The sequence below is a fragment of the Nicotiana tomentosiformis genome, chromosome 6 (assembly GCF_000390325.3).
Source record: "Nicotiana tomentosiformis chromosome 6, ASM39032v3, whole genome shotgun sequence".
NCBI lineage: Eukaryota > Viridiplantae > Streptophyta > Magnoliopsida > Solanales > Solanaceae > Nicotiana > Nicotiana tomentosiformis.
In genome coordinates, this window is record NC_090817.1 from 743,223 (window position 1) to 764,354 (window position 21,132).

The 21,132-nt window shown below is 35.8% G+C and overlaps 1 protein-coding gene across 6 annotated transcripts; it reads left to right on the forward strand.

Annotated features, from left to right (window-relative positions):
* The first annotated feature begins 5,721 nt into the window (after positions 1-5,721).
* LOC104120435 (disease resistance protein Roq1-like) lies at positions 5,722-20,393 on the forward strand. Of its 6 annotated transcripts, none has more exons than XM_070177029.1 (7): positions 5,722-7,052; positions 15,769-16,580; positions 16,728-16,864; positions 18,021-18,101; positions 18,236-18,511; positions 18,611-19,657; positions 19,760-20,393. In XM_070177029.1, exons 1-7 carry the CDS (start codon positions 6,538-6,540, stop codon positions 20,240-20,242), a joined length of 3,351 nt encoding a protein of 1,116 aa, XP_070033130.1. In that variant the 5' UTR covers positions 5,722-6,537; the 3' UTR covers positions 20,243-20,393. The 6 variants fall into 6 exon arrangements, with proteins under 6 accessions (XP_070033130.1, XP_070033129.1, XP_070033128.1 ...); XM_070177028.1 differs by having other exon boundaries at positions 5,722-5,949; positions 6,191-7,052; positions 15,769-16,864; XM_070177031.1 differs by adding an exon at positions 14,701-15,077 and having other exon boundaries at positions 6,927-7,052; positions 15,769-16,864.
* The last annotated feature ends 739 nt before the right edge of the window (positions 20,394-21,132 follow it).

Below are 21,132 nucleotides of genomic sequence, written 5' to 3' on the forward strand. Positions count from 1 at the left end.
GCTGCCGATAAAGCTTGTTGGCAGCCATAACTTTGCGACATGGAAAGCCCAGATTTCCATGCTCATGCGTGGGCACAATCTGTTCGGTCATCTTGACGGTTCTTCTCCCACTCCTTCGACAACTATCACACAAAATGATAGGCAAGTGGAGAATCCAAACCACAACATTTGGTTCCGTTAAGATCAATTGATCCAGAATGCCATAATGGCTTCTGTCGATCTAACAATAGCCGCAACTGTGGCTGCTGCCTCCACTGCTAAACTTGCCTGGGACTCGCTCCATATGGCTTATGCCAACAAGTCCCAAACGCGAGTCTTTAGCCTTCGCGATCAGCTTGCACGACTATCCAAGGACTCTCGCCCAGTCGCCGAATATCTCCATGAAGTGCGCTCTCTCTGCAACGAGCTTGCCACTGCCGGTGCTTCAATCTCCAATGATGAGTTGATTGTGAAAATTCTGAGTGGCCTAGGGCCAGATTTTCGTAAGATTTCCGCTGCAATTCGAGCAAGAGATTCCATCATCTCTTATGAGGAGTTATATGCCAAACTGATTGATCATGAGCTCTTTCTCAAACATGAAGAAGTGAAGAAGGAAACAACACCAATTACTGCTGCTATGGTAACTCACAACAGATCCACCAATTCCAATAATCGCAGTGCTCGTCGACCCAACAACAACTCACAATGGCGTTACAACAATCGTACTAATGCGCCTTCTCAAGGACGTTACATCAATAACTCTGTTCGCTGTCAGTTATGCAATAGACAAGGTCACACTGCAAATGTTTGTAGGTCACAGTCTCATAATCATTTAGAGGCAAAGGCAAATATTCTTTCAGGTATGGAAGCTGCACCCAACCAATGGATTGTTGACTCCGGTGCTACTCATCATGTCACCACAGAGCCTACTAATCTTGAAGAATATAATGGTCCAGAAGGCATAGCTATGGGCGATGGTAAAAAAATCCCAATTACTCACCTTGGTTCTACTGAATTAGTTGCATCAAATAATGCTTTCAAACTAACTGATACTTTGTGTGCACCTGCTATCAAACAAAACATTGTCTGTGTCAAAATTTTGTCAAGATAATTTGACCTCAATTGAATTTTTTCCATTTTTTTTCTCTGTGAAGGACTTGAAAATGCGGACTCCGCTAGTATCCGGTCGGAATAGGAACATACTCTATGAATGACCCAACTTCACTGTTAATAAACCTACTGTTCAACTTGCCTCTACAAAGATTCCTCGTCAAATCTGGCATCGTCGCCTTGGCCATCCCCACTCAAAAATCTTGAACTTTGTTTTGAATAGATTTTCTCTACCAGTTTCATCAACAAACAAGTTTACTTTATGTAATTCTTGTTGTTCAAATAAAGTTCAACGTTTTCCATTCAATTGTTTGTCTCGTATTAGTACTGCTCCACTACAGATTCTTTTTAGTGACTTATGGGGTCCATCACCCGTATTTTTCATTGATAAAAAATGATATTACTGTGTCTTTATTGACTAGTACACCAAATATATTTGGTTGTACACTCTTAAAAATAAACATGAAGTGCTGGACATTTTTTCCAAGTTTCATCCCTTAGTGGAAAACTTTTTCAAAAAGAAAATTGTCTCTCTTTATACTGATGGAGGAGGTGAATACAAAGGTCTTGATACATATCTCCATTCAAACGGAATCGAACACCTTGTATCACCTCCTTATACACCACAAAGAGTGGCCATAGCTGAGCGTCTTCATCGGCACATTGTTGAAACTGCCAAAACTATTTTACATGAGGCATCCTTACCTTTAAATTTTTGGTCGTTCGCTTGTCAACACGCTGTTTATTTAATTAATCGACTCCCCACACAACTTCTAAATAATAAATCACCATTTGAAAAATTATTTGGTGTCACACCCAGTTATGATTCACTTAGAACTTTTGATTTTCTATGTTATCCATGGCATAAACCTTACACTAAACATAAACTTGAGCCTAGGTCAACTCCATGTGTCTATTTAGGTTTTTCTCCGGTTCATTATGCACACCAATGTTTTGATCCCACTAAATCTAAACTTTATATATCAAGAGATGTAAAAAAAATTGAAAATATTTTTCCGTTTCAAACAATATTCTCGCAGTTAAAAGATAAGTATTTTACACTAATGTGGGAGGTTTCTGATAACACTCCTACTCATTCTCCAATTCAAACTCCTCATATTTCTCCACTTCCTTCTCTTCTACTAGTTCGAGATAATTGTACCAGTGGCCAAACTAGTGAGTCTGTCTCCTCTGGCCAGAATCATGCGCATTCCACGGGTTCAGGTAATTCACTTTCTCTGCCTTGTCCTTTCCCTGCTTCTTTGCAGCAACCTCAATCCCTTATCCCTTCAAATAATCCAACTCCCCATATTATCACCTACCAACGTAGAAACAAAAACCAAAACCTACCACCTACTTGTACAACTTCTCCTGCACAACCAACAAACTTGCCCTCTCATTCACCACCTCCACATACTTCTCCTCCTCCGCCTCTGCCCCCGCCTCCACCTCCTCATTCAACCCGTCCAACGACACGATCACAGAACAATATTTTCTGTCCCAAGAAACCATTCAATTACCTTGTCCAGCTTCCTGCTGATGTTACCCCCCATACCTTCAAGCAGGCTCAAAAGCACCCAGAGTGGAGGTCAACTATGAAAGCTGAATTTGATGCGTTAATTCAGAATCAAACCTGGGAGTTGGTTCCTCGAGATTCTAATAAGAATGTTGTTGATTATAAGTGGATTTACAGGATAAAAAAGAAGGCAGATTGTTCGATTGACAAGTACAAAGCTCGTCTGGTTGCCAAGGGGTTTACTCAGCGACCGGGTCTTGACTATCACTGCACGTTCAGTCCGGTTGTCAAACCCACAACTATTCGTGTTGTTCTTTCACTTGTAGTTCAGCGAAATTGGGTCTTACATTAGTTAGACGTCAACAATGCTTTTTTACAAGGCACACTTGAAGAAGAGGTTTTCATGAACCAACCACTTGGATTTGAGAATGCAGCTTATCCCTCACATGTTTGTCGTTTGCGTAAAGCCATTTATGGTCTCAAGCAAGCCCCTCGCACTTGGTACAATGAACTGACATCCTATCTTTTCTATATGGGGTTTGTTAAGTCTCACTCGGACCCATCTCTCTTTGTTCGGCGTGACTCTAATAGTGTTGTGTATATTTTGGTCTACGTAGACGACATCATCCTTACAGGAAACATTTCTTTAATGGTTCATCAGGTTATCTCTTCATTGGCCTCCCATTTTTCACTTAAAGATCTTGGCCCTTTATCCTACTTTCTTGGAGTTGAGGTTCATCGAAATGCCAAAGGCCTATTTCTCTCACAAGCAAAGTATGTTTCAGATCTTCTCCGTGACCTTCTGATGCAGGACTGCAAAGGTGTTTCCACGCCCATGAGTTCTTCTCAAAGTTTGTTGCTAAATGATGGTACTCCATCTCATGACGCTACAGAATATAGGAAAGTAATTGGCAAGTTGCAATACTTGTCTTTTACCAGGCCTGATGTTTCTTACTCGGTGAACAAATTGTCTCAATTCATGCATGCTCCATCTGAAACTCATTGGAAGGCTGTCAAGCGACTCATTCGTTATCTCAAAAGTACTGCTAACTATGGCCTTCAAATATCTCCTACCACAAGTCTTAATCTCTCTGTTTTTTCTGATGCTGACTGGGCCGGCAACCTTATTGATCGAAGTTCCACCACTGGTTATATTATATTTCTTGGCCTTACTCCAGTTAGTTGGTCCTCAAAAAAACAACGCACTATTGCTCGCTCATCCACTGAAGCAGAATATCGGGCTGTTGCTAGTGCTGTTGATGAGATCACTTGGGTCAAAAATCTTCTCAGAGAACTTCATGTGAATATCTCCACACCTCCAACAATCTTTTGTGACAACCTCGGTGTCACCTATTTATGTGAGAACAATATTCTTCACAGCCGCATGAAGCATATAACTGTTGATTTCCACTATGTTCGCCAACAGGTTCATGATAAGGGTCTTGTTTTCAAGCACATTCCTAGTTCCGACCAGTTGGCTGATGCTCTCACCAAGCCACTTCTAAAAGAGTCCTTCCATCGTCATCTGTCCAAGCTAGGTGTTGTTGCACACCATCTAACTTGAGGGGGGTGTATTAGCACATAATAGTATTTTACTGTTGTTAATTGTAATTTATTGTAGCTTATATTTTAAATTTATCTTGTTTCCAATATTATAGGAGTTTGTTATTTAGTTCCTTGATTTCTGGTTTGTTCCACTATAGAAGGAGTACTATCTCAGTAACTCTGTTATAGGCTTGTGTATATATTGAGTTTATAGTCATTCAATAAAATCATCTTTCTTTTGTTTCATCTTGCTCAATAATTATAGAGTTATGATGTTTTCTTAAGTTTTAGAGGTGAAGATGTACGCAAAACAAAGGTTTAGGGGTACGTCTTGTGTACTAGAATGATATCAATGATCCAGAATAGTACCTCTCAATCTGGAAAGTTGGGCTACACTTTTAAAGTTTTATAACTACTGATGACAAATTCCAGGCCGCGACCTACATACTTCTGCATTTGTAGCAGGATTACGGAACTTACTCTGATCAGTTCAAGTGTTTGATGACAATTTCTCCAGAACTGCCATTTTTCAGCACATATACCTTGTATTGTCCAGATTTTCCCATGCAATAGTGTCTCAATAGCACCTATTTCCAGAACTTTCAATGTATTATCCATCAACCCCCCGATAGCGGTTCAAGTACCTGGCTCGCTTAACTTTTTTAAAGGTAAAAAGGTCCAAATTTGCTCCAGTGGCGGCTCAAGGCCAAAACAACTAAAGCAAAGGCTTTAGCCCCCAGACGAGGATCTATCAAAGCTAGCCACGAGTGGAGGATTGCCCAAGTTCATATAAGGAGGCCATCAGTCCATTCCCCCAACCAATGTGGGACTCTAACACCCCTCGCACACCCAGACAACTAACGGGAGCATGAACAATATATCATTCGGGCCCAAACGGGAACGGACCTCTGTTTTAAAGTCAGCAGATCCAGCTAGTATCAGGCTGAAAACATAAGGCTCCCTACAGGGTTTATAAGAAATTTTGTTGCAACCTCTACTGTCTTTCTCACGTAGTTGTGTTGTTTCTCCATCCTGAAACTGAAATTTATGTTTTTTAAATGGTTTCTGCTTTATAAAAATTGTGTTCTTTTTAATTTCCGCCGTGTCATATTTCTACAGATAAGATATTTATTCATTTATCTAAGTCGTCAATGACGCCCTCTTACCAGGGCTCTTATTTCATTTTGTAAGGGGAAGTCTTAATGGAAATCTTATTGTGAATAAAAAAGAGATAAGTCAAACTGAAAACTGCCGACGTCAATGAAGTCATATTAAACAATACTGCAATATTGCTTCCTTCAATGATATCATACTAGTATTAAATATTAATGCAAACCCGTATCAGTGCATAGAAGCTTAGAATATTAGAGACTAGGTTTGGACATAAGAATATTTTTTTCAATTTTCGCTTCAGTGTTTTGAAATTTTTTGAAAATTTTAAAAACCTTCCAAAATTCACTCAAATCATTCACAAAATATCAAAAATAACTCAAAATTATATTTATGTTCAAACACAACTCTAATTTTCAAATATTATTTTCACTAAAATCTAATTTTAAAAAAAGTCAAAACTAACAAGTCGGATAAACATAACTTTTTCTAAATGGATTTAAAAGTCATATTGCTTTGACAAAAGATATTACATTTTTATCTCTTACATTATTTCTTAATCCCGAAATTAACCCTCCGTATAAAACCTACTCGAAATTGCATCTTCCTCCCGAAATTGCAACCTCTGTTTTCTTCTTCCGTAACTTTCCCCAACTTCAGCTCCAATTTTGAAAGCCTCTTCAGTCCACGTAAGTATAATATTCCTATTAAATTTCAATCCCTGGTGTGTTTTCAAAATTTTGGAATTATGAATATCATAAACAAGTCTTGGTATTAAATGTTTACCCAATAAAATTGAATACTAGTATGATTTGTTTATGGGATGTACTATAGATTCTTGATTTGTGTAGTTGCCCAATTTACTCCATTTATATATGCTCTTTCATATGGTTTAAGACTTAACTCCAATTTGTATGACATCATTCGTAGCTAGTTGAGTTGACGGACTTTCAGAAGGTTAGTAGAAGATTCATACACACGCTGCTTGCTTTGAAAATTCATTTGTAGCTGGTTGAGTTGACAGACTTTCTCAGTTTTTTCCTCTATACACTTTCCTGGAAGATGATGATATATAATAATTAGCACTTTCGATTAGGATATTGATCTTTCACACGTTTTATCGTTCTTAATTATAATAGTGAAGAGTGAAGACACCTCTGCATAAATACAAGTTGCTGCTAATTAGGTACTAATTAATCAGAGTGCTAAGTAGTAAGTAGCATTGTGACAAACAAGTAGTATTTGGTCATTTAATTTAAAAGTACAGGAACAAAATAATGATGCAGAAGAGCTCTTTGCTTCCTTCTTCTTCTCTTTCCGTTGGCCATACTTTTCGGTGGAGTTACGATGTTTTCTTAAGTTTTAGAGGTGAAGATGTACGCAAAACATTTGTTGACCATCTCTACGTTGCTCTGCAACAAAAGGGTATTCATACCTTCAAAGATGATGAGAAGTTAGAGAGAGGCAAGTCCATTTCACCTGATCTTATAAGAGCAATTGAAGAATCGCGCATAGCTTTGATCATCTTCTCCAAAAACTATGCTGATTCGAAATGGTGTTTAGATGAATTAATGAAGATCATGGAATGCAACAAACAAAAAGGACAAATTGTCCTTCCGGTCTTCTACGACGTAGATCCATCAACAGTGAGGAAACAAAAGTCCAGCTTTGGAGAAGCATTTAGCAATCACGAAATCAGCTGTTTCAAGGATAACAAGGTACAAAAATGGAGGGCAGGACTGGAGGAAGCTGCTAATTTATCTGGCTGGGATTTGGCAAATACTGCCAATGCGTAAGTATTACTATGAAACCAATCTCAAAGTTACTCCTTAAATATACTTGGTTCGTTTCTATTTTGCATGATTGCATCACAGAGGTCACTACACTAGGAATTGGGTTTTATAGTCCATTATAAATGTTATTTTAGTTAAATTACATTCTTTTTATAGTAGATCAGAAGTCCTGTAAAAATAACACACGGGATTTTCGTAAGGTAATATGAGATCGTTTCCTCACTAGCTAGGACTAGATCCATGCTACCAAAATACGGACTTTCTCTCTAGTTTTAGTTATGTCAGAGAACTGTTCTTAAACCACTATATATGTTGTACATAAAAAAATGAAGTTTTTACTATGCAACAAAACAGAATTTTGAGACACTCTTTGTGGTATTCAGGCATGAGGCTAGAGTTATAGAGCAAATTGTGGAAGATATAATGGCTAAGTTGGGTGGTCATCAGAGACACGAAAGCAATGCTGAAAATCTAGTTGGAATAGAGTCACAAATGCAGAAAGTATACAAAATGGTTGGCATCGGGTCTGGTGGAGTTCGCTTCGTTGGAATATATGGAATGAGCGGAGTAGGAAAGACAACTTTAGCAAGAGTCATTTATGATAACATTTCGAGTCAATTTGAAGGTGCATGTTTTCTTCACGAGGTTAGAGACCGTTCAGCAAAACAAGGCGTAGAACGATTACAAGAGATACTTCTTTCCGAGATCCTTGTCATAAAAGACCTAAGGATCAACAATTTATTTGAAGGAGTTAATATGCAACAACAACGATTAAAATACAAAAAGGTTCTTCTTGTTCTTGATGATGTTGATCACATAGATCAGTTAGACGCATTAGCTGGGGAACGTGAATGGTTTGGTCCAGGAAGTAGAATCATCATAACAACTAAAGACAAACACTTGCTTGTTAGACATGAAGTGGAAAAGATATACAGAATGAAAACATTAAGTAAAGATGAAAGTTTACTACTCTTTAAACAATATGCCTTCAAGAAAATTAACATTCCTACAAAGGAATTTGAGGATCTCTCAGCTCAAGTGATAAAACATACTGCTGGAGTTCCCTTGGCTCTGAAAGTCTTGGGCAGTTTCTTGTATGGAAGAGATTTGGCTGAATGGAGAAGTGAAGTTGAACGATTGGAACAAATCCCAGAAACTGAAATTTTAAGAGACTGGAGCCAAGTTTCATTGGAATCAACAATATTGAGCAAAAGATATTCTTAGACATTGCCTAAAGAATGTACTTGCAAAAGTTCATATAGGTATTTTCCTGGAACTTGGTTCAATTAATGATGTTACTGTAAGGAAATTGATATAATATGTGGGTATTATTATAAGAAAAATCAAATTATGGTGGATGTCTACTCTTCCTCCATGATCTTCTCAAATGCTTAATGACATATTCAATGACATATTTTTATGCTTAATGACATATTCAATGACATATTTTTCTTCACTTTTCCATGCATATATAAAGGCCTTGTAATATATAGAAAAATACACACAATTGAAGAAGAAATATTTTTCCTTCTCTCTATCTCTATTTCTTGTTCATGTTTTATTAAGTTGCTTTTATTTCATAACTTGTTCTTGTTCATGTTTTACTAAATTGCTTTTATTTCATAACACGTTATCAGCACGACTGTGCTCCCATTTTCGTACACCTCCGTATAGGCATAGACTGTGCTTTGTGTTTGCTATACTTATACCAACAATTCTGTGGCTATCAAACAAAATAAAGATAGAAGCCAATGGACTAGATACTAATACAAGATAAGTTTTCATCTTTCTAGCTTATTCATATTTTTATTTTTATCTTCCACTAATCTCAAATTTTTTCTATTTTGCCATGATAACTCACAATAGACTTTCAGTATTTTATTTCCATTTTGTTATAGCTTGAAAGTGTGCGAGCCCTACATTGGCAAATATAGTTTTTGCTTATTCTTTCTTGACGTCTGATATGAATTTTTAGTTATCGTTTGGCTATGCTTCAAGGAATCTATTCATGAACCAAATCAAAATGCATGAATATATATTTTGTAATTAAGTTTTGAAACAGGTACTCTCTACTCAATTCTTTAACTTATATTTAACGTGCTAAATAGTGCTTACATATATGTGCGCAGATATCAGACAACCAATGTGCCCTTTACCCTTTTCACGCTAAGATGAATGTTACTACGGTAATATTTAATGAATAGAACTAAACTGGTACTATTCCTGCATAGTTGGTTAAATGCATGCATAAATAAACATAATATTGTGGCAGGATAGTTGTAAGCATAATAGATATTCTGATTTACATTCAATCTTAGCCTTTGACTATCATCTATAATCCATATATTGTGATGTGAATTGGATCGCATATATAGATACTAGAAGTACTACAGGAATTATATATATGCTTTCAAGTCCTAGTCTTTATTCTTACTTTATTGATTTGGTTTATCGTTTACAAAATTGGTAAGTGTTCTAACAAATTATCTAGTATTTATTTGAATGCACTTCTATTTGAATTCACGCAAATCTAAAAGTGATAACACTTAGAAGGAATGAAATATTTTCGTCCTTCAACCTTAAAAAGTTGTTATATTTTTAAATCTTGTTATAACTAATTTTGTTTATGTTTCTGACCACAAGATTGATAATCTAATCTTGTACTTTGGCCTATTATGCAACTAGTTAAGACATATTTAAGTCCTGGTGCACTATAATGATAAGAGTTGGGTTTGAGTCCCAACACATTTTGCCTAACATGCCTTTATATGGGTAAGACATTGGATTTGAGTCACAATGCACAGTATCGATGAAAGAATCATGAAGCCCGTCCTACTTGATATGCTCCATTCAGTGAAGCGAATGTGGCAACAATGTATGATAAGTTTGAAAGACGACAAAATAATTTTTCATGGCTGTATGAATATACGAAAACATGGCAAGGGACGAAATAATAATTTGTCTTCATTATGGTAACTATAAAAGGAGAACAATAAGGGTTCTCGATGTAATCCTTCAAAAAGGTGAAGGAAATATTTACCATCAAAATGGTATGAAAAAATTTATAAAGCATGTCACAATAATTATACTCCATTTTTTTAAAGAGAATGTGACTTGTGATAAGCATTAAGAATGCAGACTCATTCCTGAAGATGAATGTAGCAGTATGTGATAAAAGTAATGAATAAAGACGTGCAATGCATGATTGGATACATATCACAACTCATCTCTAAGGTAGGTTTGAGACAAAGAAAGATAATGAATATTAATGTGTAGTTACATGAATATATCATTGGTTGCAAACAGGTGATACGCCAAAAAATATTTTGTCATGCCTTATGAAAGTTATTAAAAGCAAAATTAAAGCAAGAAATTATTTTGCTTATGATGATTTTGAACATGACAATTATTATGATATGATTCTCTTTGTGAATGAGACATTCATTATATAGATGGTGTGACAAAAAATCTTCTAGTACAAAAGCAATTAAGAGCTCTGAAAGAACTAATTTGTTACTACCAGGATGAATCAAATTGTTCATGACATTAATATTGTAGTAAGTCTCAAAAGAAACATTTTGATTTACAAATATATTAGCCAAAGTGGTTGGCATATTGAGACTATAAATGAAAAGAAGATTGAATATCTTTATATTACTATAATCATACCGGGTAAATATAAAAAGTTACCTGACTTTTCTTCTATTTGTACTACACAAGTATAAGCATGATGATGCAATCACAAGCCACATGTAAACTAGAGGTTTACTGAAATAAATATTAGTTGACATGACCGGTTGACCATCTCGGTTCAATTATGATGCGAAAAATTAATTGAAAATTACATTAGCATATATTGAAGAAATATAAGATTCTTCAACAATTGTGCTGTTTATTCTCATGATATACCAGTTAAGGTTGGGATTGAATCCCTTGATTTCTGGAACGAATAAAAGGTAATAAATATATGGGCCCAGTCACCTTCCATGTGGACCGTTTACTATTATATGATTTTAATATATGCATCTATTCCATGGTAACATGTGCATTTGTTATCAACTTGCAGTTTGGCTTTTGCAAGATTGATTGCTCAAATTATTAGAGCACAGTTCCAGAATATAAATTATGATGATTTATCTTGATAATACTGGTTTAAATCCAAGTTGGTTTAGCAGAAATTATGCCTCTAGTTATATCTAAACCATTGGTTATGAGAACAAAACTGCCAAAATAAAATTTGGTATGTGATGTATTATTTAATATACAACAACACTTGTACGCATCTAGCCAAGTTATGATAAGTTCTCCCTATCACAATCGGTTCGGGGTCAGGAACTAAATAATTTCCATCTAGAAATATGAATGTGCTATATGATTTAATTGTTCCACCACAATGCACAAAGATGGATCCCCAAATAAGGCTAGGGATATGTGTTGGTGATCCCAAGAATAGGGGAAAAAATGGGCAGCTGAAAAAGTAATGCATATAATGAATTATTATGAGTACATCTAGATCCTCGTACGAGAAAATGTGAACTTGAAATTCAAGTGATAATTCATTTGCAAAATATTGCACCCAAAGCTAAATGTCATATTTAGCTGCTAATGCTCCAAATAAAATAAAGTTCATAATGAATAGAGTCTATGGCATGCATGAAGCATAATAGACTAATCGGTTCCAAAGATAAAACTCCTTGAAGAAGGAAAGGAGCAAATGTTCAATATGGTCATAATAAGGAGGCAAGTGCTCTAAAAGAGCACCACAACATAACACTTCATAAGACCTCATGGGAGAGGCTCAGGTACTTGAAAATAATAAGATAAAGAGATCTCAATAAGTTATGTCTTTATTGGGTAATAGTAGAACCGATATAAAATGATCGTCGACGATATTGTTAATATAATGTAGCGCTCAATATTATTAATATTGACGAGGATCTTGAGCTCAAATCTGTCATGAAATTTGGACAGTTTGGCCAAATAAAAAATACGCAATGAAAATTAATTTTACTTGAAAAATATGAAGTTGGACGGATAGTCCCAACACCTGAAAGTATAAAGTCAGTGGAGGTATAAATGTGTTTTTGTGCAAAAAAAAAAAGGTCAAGTCGATAGACATAAAGACGACTTATGTCATAAGAAGATTTGTAAATATTCTGGCGTTGATTATATAGAGACATGTTCTCTTGTGGTAAATGTCGCCATTTCAGGTTTTAATCTGGCAATACAAGAAAAACGTGATATGCGTATAATGGAAATCATTGAAGGATTTAAATTGTTCTTAAGCATATTAAAGTTTCCAAGAAATTTATTAAATAAAGCTTCAAAAATCCTTATACGGATTGAAACAATCAGGGCGCATGTGGTATAATCGCTGAGTGAGTACCTGTTGAAAGAAGGGTACAAGAATGATTCAATTTGTCCTTGTGTCTTTATAAAAGATATGGATCTAAATTTGTTATAATCATTCTGTATGTTGATGATTTAAATATCATCGGAACTCTTAGGGAGCTTCCTAAAACAGTAGAGCTTCCTAAAGCAGTAGACTATTTAAAGAAAGAATTTGAAATGAAAGATGGAATTTTTGTCTTGGTCTACAAATTGAGTATATGAAAGATGGAATTTTTGTTCATCAATCAGCATACACTAAAAAAGATTTTAAAGCGATTTTATATGGATAAAGCACATCCATTCCGACCTTATGAAAATAATGAAGAGCTTCTTGGTCCCGAAGTACCATATCTTAGCGCAATTGGTGCACTAATATATTTTTCTAACATTACAAGGTTTGACATAACTTTTTCAGTTAATGTCTTAACAAGATATAGCTCTGCTCCTACAAGGAGATATTGGAATGGAATCAAATACATATTGCGGTATCTCAAAGGGACTACCGATATGAGATTATTTTATGGCAATGATTGCAGTCCCGATCTTGTTGGTTATGCCGATGCTGATTATTTATCTGACCCACACAAGGCTCGATATCAAACAGACTATGTGTTTACATATGGAGGCACTTCCATATCTTGGCGATCGACTAAGCAATCAATCGTGGCTACGTCATCTAATCATGTTGAGATAATTGCTATTCTTGAAGCAAGTCGAGAATGTGTATGGTTGAGGTCTATAATACACCTTATTCGAGACAAATGTTGTTTGAAGTGTGACAAACTACCCACAATTTTGCATGAAGACAATGCAGCATGCATAGCCCAATTGAAGGGATGATTCATAAAAGGGGATAGGACAAAGAAAATTTCATTGGAGTTATTTTTCACGCATGATCTTCAAAAGAATGGTGATATCAATGTGCAACAGATTCGTTCAGACGATAATATGGCTGATTTGTTCACCAAATCTCTACCGACGTTAACCTTCAAGAAACTAGTGTACAAGATTGGGATGTGAAGGCTCAAGGATGTGAATTGATGCTCTCATCAGGGGGAGTTAATACGTGTTGTACTCTTTTTCTCTTACAAGGTTTTGTCCCACTGAGTTTTCCTTGCAAGGTTTTTAACGAGGCAACCAAAAGGCGTATTTCTAAACATGTGTACTCTTTTTCCTTCACTAGGATTTTTTCCCATAGGATTTTTTCCTAATAAAGTTTTAACGAGGCACATTATCTATGGACATCCAAGGGGGAGTATTATAAGAAAAATCAAATTATGGTGGATGTCTACTCTTCCTCCATGATCTTCTCAAATGCTTAATGACATATTTTTATGCTTAATGACATATTCAATGACATATTTTTCTTCACTTTTCATGCATATATAAAAGTCTTGTAATATATAGGAAAATACACACAAATGAAGAAGAAATATTCTTCTTTCTCTTTATCTCTATTTCTTGTTCATGTTTTAGTAAGTTGCTTTTATTTCATAACTTGTTCTTGTTCATGTTTTACTAAATTATTTTTATTTCATAAAAAATATTTTATTTTTAGCCAGAGAAATCTTCTTGTTCACACGGAGAAGAAACATTCGCATAACGTGATGTGATTCGCCATCAAATAATGCCAATCCTTTTAATTAATTTATAATTTATCATTAGAAAACAAAAGGTGAGAAGACAGTAACAGTCAAAAGGAGGGACCAATAATTCAGATTAAGTAAATCTAAATGCAAATCTACTGAAGAACACGAATTGTTTTCATTTTCTTAATTCTATAGGTCATTCATGTGCTAATCAGTCGTTTATTAAATCACTAAATTGTTGCTATATCACTGACGTAGGCATCTAGTTCCTCCAGTTGGGTATTAATGCGCCAATAGTATAATAATTTGCTGCACTTTCACTTAGTATATTGAGCTTTATGCCTAACCTTTTGTCACTTCCAATAAATAGGAGTTGCTGCTAATAAGTTATATATGTTAATCAGAGTGCTATTTAAGTATAGTAGTAATTAAGTAGCTTTGTGATAGAGCTATCTAACTAGCTCAATTCCTTTCCTCTTCTCCAGCTTCTTTTTAGAAGCATAAACAGTCAGGTCATTTACTTTCTAAGTCCAGGAACAAAATGATGCAGAAGAGCCCTTCTTCTTCCCCTGATCATACTTTTCGTTGGAGTTATGATGTTTTCTTAAGTTTTAGAGGTGAAGATGTACGTAAAAAATTTGTTGACCATCTCTATGTTGCCCTGCAGCAAAAGGGTATTCATACATTCAAAGATGATGAGAAACTAGAGAGAGGCAAGTCCATTTCACCCAATCTTATGAGAGCAATTGAAGAGTCGCGCATAGCTTTGATTATATTCTCCAAAAACTATGCTAATTCAAGATGGTGCTTAGATGAATTAGTGAAGATCATGGAATGCAAGAATTTGAAAGGACAAATTGTGTTTCCAGTGTTCTACGATGTTGATCCATCAACAGTGAGGAAACAAAAATCCAGCTTCGGAGAAGCATTTAGCAATCATGAAGCCCGTGGTTGTATCAAGGATAACAAGTTGCAAAAATGGAGGGCAGCATTGGAGGAAGCGGCTAATTTATCTGGCTGCGATTTGCGAAATACTGCCAATGCGTAAGTACTATGAAACCAATCTCAAAGTTACTCTTTAAATACTTGGTACGTTTCTATTTTGCATCTACACTAGGGATATTTGGTCTTGTAATCCATTATAAATGTTACTTTCTTTCTTCATTTTGTTTCTTTTAAAATAACAAAAATAAACATTTATAGTTTTTATGTTGAAACTGGGCGGGCCTCTATTGATTATTGATGTGCAAAAAATTACAATTTGAGTTTGGCATCTCAAACTTTCTACATGTTCATTGAGAAGAGACTACTCGTATTTGTTGAGGAACAATAGATTCAGTTTCTCCCCAAGCGATACTGTTGGCACACCACTTAGGGCCAAATAGCATAGCTGCAGCTCCTGCCGTATTACTTGTTCCCAGTGGAATAGATTAGGCAAAGATAGTGATTTCCTGTGTGTCTTTGATTAATTCTCCTCCTCCGCATTGCCCATGTATGCAACTTCCCCACTGTTAAGCTTGATTCGCAACACATAAAGTATACTACATAAAGAACCAATATCAGTATTGGCTTAACAGCTTCCAGGAAATAAGAAGTTCATTAAAAGGACAGGTTTTAGTAATATTTGAGAACTATTCTTAAACACACTGTATTGTACAAACAAAAATATTTTTGATAAATAAAGTTTTTACTATGCCACAAAACAGAGTTTTGAGACATTCTTTGTGGTATTCAGGCATGAAGCTAAAGTCATAAAGCAAATTGTGGAAGATATGATGGCTAAATTAGGTGGTCAGAGGCATGCAATCAATGCTGAAAATCTTGTTGGAATGGAGTCGCAAATGCAGAAAGTGTATAAAATGCTTGGCATCGGGTCTGGTGGAGTTCACTTTGTTGGAATATTTGGAATGAGCGGAGTGGGAAAGACAACTTTAGCGAGAGTCATTTATGATAACATTTCAAGTCAATTTGAGGGTGCTTGTTTTCTTCATGAGGTTAGAGACCGTTCAGAAAAACAAGGCCTAGCGCGATTACAAGAGATACTTCTTTCCAAGATCCTTGTCATAAAAGACCTAAGGATCAACAATTTATTTGAAGGACTTAATATGCAAAGACATAGACTACGGTTCAAAAAGGTTCTTCTTGTTCTTGATGATGTTGATCACATAGATCAGTTAGATGTTTTAGCTCAGAAGCGCGAATGGTTTGGTTCTGGAAGTAGAATCATCATAACAACTAAAGACAAACACTTGCTTGTTAAGCATGATGTGGAAAAGATATACAAAATGAGAACATTAAGTGAAGATGAAAGTCTACAACTATTTAAACAGTATGCTTTCAAGAAGAACCATCCAACCAAGAAATTTGAGGATCTCTCAGCTCAAGTGATAAAGTATACTGCTGGACTCCCCTTGGCTCTGAAAGTCCTGGGCAGTTTCTTGTATGGAAGAGATTTGGCTGAATGGAGAAGTGAAGTGGAACGATTGAAACAAATCCCGGAAGATGAAATTTTGAGGAAACTCGAACCAAGTTTCACTGGACTCAAAAGTATAGATCAAAAGATATTCTTAGACATTGCGTGTTTCTTTACAGGGAAGAAGAAAGATTCAGTGACTAGAATACTTGAGAGTTTTAATTTTAGCCCTATTATTGGCTTAAAAGTTCTCATGGAGAAATCTTTGATTACTATTTCAGAAGGTAGGATTTTAATGCACCAATTGATACAAGAAATGGGATGGCACATTGTTCGTCGAGAAGCTTTCGATTATCCAAGAAAATATAGTAGGTTATGGAAGTTGGAGGATATTTCTCATATACTTGCAAGAAATATGGTATGTACCTGCAAAAATATGACTTCCTATTGTTAATATGTATATAGCCATTACTAAAAAACAGCAAATTTGCAACCGTCAAATCAGTCGGAAATCCGTTGGAAAAACACGATTTCCGACCGAAAAAGTGTCAGTCGAAAAATACGTGGTCGCAATATATTTGCGACAGAATCAGTCAAAAATTTACAACGGATTCAGTCGCAAACTGAAAAATACGGGAACATTTGAATTTAAGCCATTTCGACCGAATCAATCTCTAAATTTGAGACTGATTCAGTCGCTGACCAAAATTAAAAAAATAAATAAATTAATTTTTAATTAATTATTCCTACTGAAAAAGTCGTACATATTGAGTATTAATTAATTGAAAATTTTCAGAAGTTCTCAATTTGCGGCTGAATCAATCGCAAATCTTAGTTATTATTTTTTTAGAAATTCTCAATTTGTGACTGAATCAGTCGCAAATCTGGGTAATTTCTGGTGAAATTTGCGACTGATTCAGTCGCAAATCTGGGAAATTTTTAGCAGAATTCTGCTGTATTTTTAATTACACCACCTGTCAAATAAAACAGTCAAACTAAACACCTAACAACCAACCAAACACTAGTATAACAATCCAGATCCAATATTTACTTCAAAACGAACAGTAATATTTATAACAATTCAACTAACTAATCAAACAACTAACTATCAAACAACGTAAATTAAACATGTCTCTAACTTCAACTCTAAAACATTCAAATAGCCTAGTCAGACTCAGTCTCCTCCTCAGACTCAGACTCCATTGTAGTTTGACTACCTTTCTTGCTTTTCTTTTTTAACAATTTTTGGATCAACGCCTGAGCTGCTTGAAATTCTTGCGACATTTGATCCAATTTTTGACGCATATCTTCCATGTCTTCTTGGGAAACTGATGCCCCAGTGAATAATGCTGCTGATGGACGACTGGAGGATAGATGTACTCCAATCCCGTAGACTCGACCTTTAGTTTCCGACCGAATCAGTCGAAAATTGCAACTGAATTAAATCAGTCGGAATTATTCTGTCGCAAATTTGCTGTTTTTTAGTAGTATGCTTTACTTTATACATATCCTTTACATTACTTTTTCTCATTTTTTTCTTCTCATTTTTATCCATCTTCATTGTTGCTAATTAGGGCACAGAAAAGATCGAAGGCATATCTCTGAACTTGTCTAAGATGCTCACAGATATATCTCATCCAATTGAAAGAAATTTGGTAAGTATTTGCAAAAATATACATGGCTTCCTACCTAATTAGTGCAAGCAATAATAGGGCCTGTAACTTTATATATATCAACTAATTGCCTTACTTTTTCTCCATTTTTAATCCAATTTATGCTCTCTTATTAGGGCACAGAAAAGATCAAAGGGATATTATTGAACTTGACTAACGTCAAAGAAGTGAATGTTAGTGCAACAGCCTTTATGCAGATGACCAGACTGAGGTTTCTCAAAATCAAGAATGCATATGTTTCTCAGGGTCCGGACATTCTTCCTAGTGAGTTGAGCTGGCTTTCTTGGCACGGATATCCTTCAAAAAGGCTGCCAATTAGCTTTCAGGGAGAACAACTCGTTAGTTTGAAGTTGAAAAATAGTCGCATCATACAACTTTGGAAAGGCTCCAAGGTTTATATCTACTTATCCGTTGCTTTTCTTATAGGTTGGTTGGATCGATTAAAATGTTTGTTCAACTTACTAACTTGAGGCATTTTTTCATTGTGACAGGTTCTAGGACAACTGAAGTACATCAACCTTAGCCATTCACATAAGCTAATAAGGACTCCAGATTTTTCGGGTACCCCTAATCTTGAAAGGTTGGTTCTTGAAGAGTGCACGAGTTTGGTAGAAATCAATTTTTCTGTTGGAGATCTCAAAAAGCTAGTCTTACTCAAGTTGAAGAATTGCATCAATTTAAAGACCCTGCCAAAGAGTATTCAATTGGAAAATCTTGAGGTTCTTATTCTATCAGGCTGCTCAAAGCTAAAACTATTCCCAGAAATAGAAGATGGAATGAATCGTTTATCAGAACTATATTTGGAAGCAACTTCTTTTAGTGAACTACCCGCATCAGTTGAGAAACTATCAGGAGTTCAAGTGATAAATCTAAGCTCATGCAAGCATCTTGAGAGTCTTCCAAATAGTATTGTTAGGTTGAAATGTCTTAAAGAACTTAATGTGTCGAGGTGCTCAAAACTTAAAAGTTTACCAGATGACTTAGGTTCTTTAGTCGGTTTGGAGGGGCTCCATTGTGATGACACACCGATCCAAATGATACCATCCACCATTTCCCTTCTAAAGAACCTTAAACACTTATCTCTCCGTCGATGTAATGCTTTGGGTTTGCAAGTAAGGAGTTCAATCTCAAGAGAATCTATGGGACTAGTTTTCTCTAATTTATCGGGTCTTTGTTCATTGACAATGCTGGATATAGGTGGCTGCAGCATTTCAGATGGAGGCATCCTATGTAATCTTGGGTTCCTACCATCTTTGGCGGAATTGAATCTTGGTGGTAACACATTTACCAATATCTCAGCTTCAAGCATCAGTGGCCTCACTCGACTAAAGGTTCTTCAATTGGTTGGCTGTAGTAGGCTTGAGCATTTCCCAGAACTTCCTCAAGCTATAGAAGAGGTGCATGCCGATGAATGTATATCTTTGAAGAGTATCGATCAATTAGCAAAATATCCAACATTACGCCGACTTTCACTTAGCCAATGTCATCAGCTTCATGATACTGACATGGTTGATGCATTATGGAGCAACATGCTCAAGGTAAATAACTGAAATTGTGTAACAAAGTCACTTTTATTTATTGTCCCCAATATAAAGAAGGATTTATGGCTGGCAATTAACGCCATTCCTTTGATGGAGCAGGGACTATACGTGCTACGAAATGATCTCAGCATTTGCATCCCTGGATCGCAAATTCCTATGTGGTTTACATATAAGAACTTTGGGGAAAATGTTACACTGACTCTTGCCAATAATTGGTACACTGACAACCTCTGGGGTTTTGCTTTCTGTATTGTTTTTGAACGTATGGAATGGTGCGGTCTATATGATGGTTACCTACAACCATCACTTGGATTTCCAGTTAACCTTAAATTCAAAACATATGATGGTAAGGAAGGCGATATACGTAGCATTATTGGCATCAAAGGAGGTGATATGTCAATTCGGAACTCAGAGCACACTCTCCTTTCTTATGTACCATCTCGTCGTTTTCTGCAACCTTACAATAACGAGGTTTACTGTCCCAACGACTGGATCGAAATTGTGGCATATTCGACTGTACAATTCGACAGTAAAGCTTGGGGGACGCGTCTTGTGTATTTGGACGATATTATTGAAGCATGAGCAAAGTAGACAAATTCACTTGGAGAAACAACCAAACAAGTAGTGAATACTTTATGAAGGAATTGTATATATCATACTTTTGAGGCCTCCTCAGGCGTTAGCCCCTTCTGTGTATTTTATAAATAAGCAACCTTTGTTAGGATCGAAATAACCAGGTGTCATGCAGAATGTAGTAACGCAAACCTTGAATGACGATAAATCAGACAACAAAAGAGAAATATACCAAAATAGACATAAACATATAACGTTGTTCGGTCAATTGACCTACGTCCACAGCGGAGATAAGCAATCCACTATATAAAGAAGAGTACAAAATATCAAAAGAACAACCTCACGAAGAGGCAAACACAAGTGACATACTAACACTTGTCCCGAAAAGTTCACAATGTATCCATAAATGAAAAAGAAGGATCATCAATTTATAGAAGTCCAAATATTTTCCTCCAAGAAAAGGGACTAGCCAAATATGAGAGATTTATAAATTTCTTCTAAAAGAATGAAAACCAAATTATGGTAAATATGTTGTCCTTTCCTTCAATAAATAGAAAAATCAAATATGATAAGAAAATCTAGACAAAACCTAAAAACCTTTGACGGTGGATTCTGCTTAAACTTTATCTTTATTGATCTAGTTAGTAAAATAATCTTGATCTCACCATCTGTCTTGACTTAGTAACTACCAAATCAAGACTTCAGTGACTTAATTGTTTGACGAAACAGAGAACACCAAACAAAATTTGACACATTCTTAAAAGAATTGCGGTATTAATCCTATGTCCCATAGCAACATTAATGGAAAATTGGGGGGCTCAATTATTACAAAATCAAGAAGTATAAAAGAATATTGTATGAAAGCAAGACTTTCATTGGTTGCTCTGCTCAACCACTGC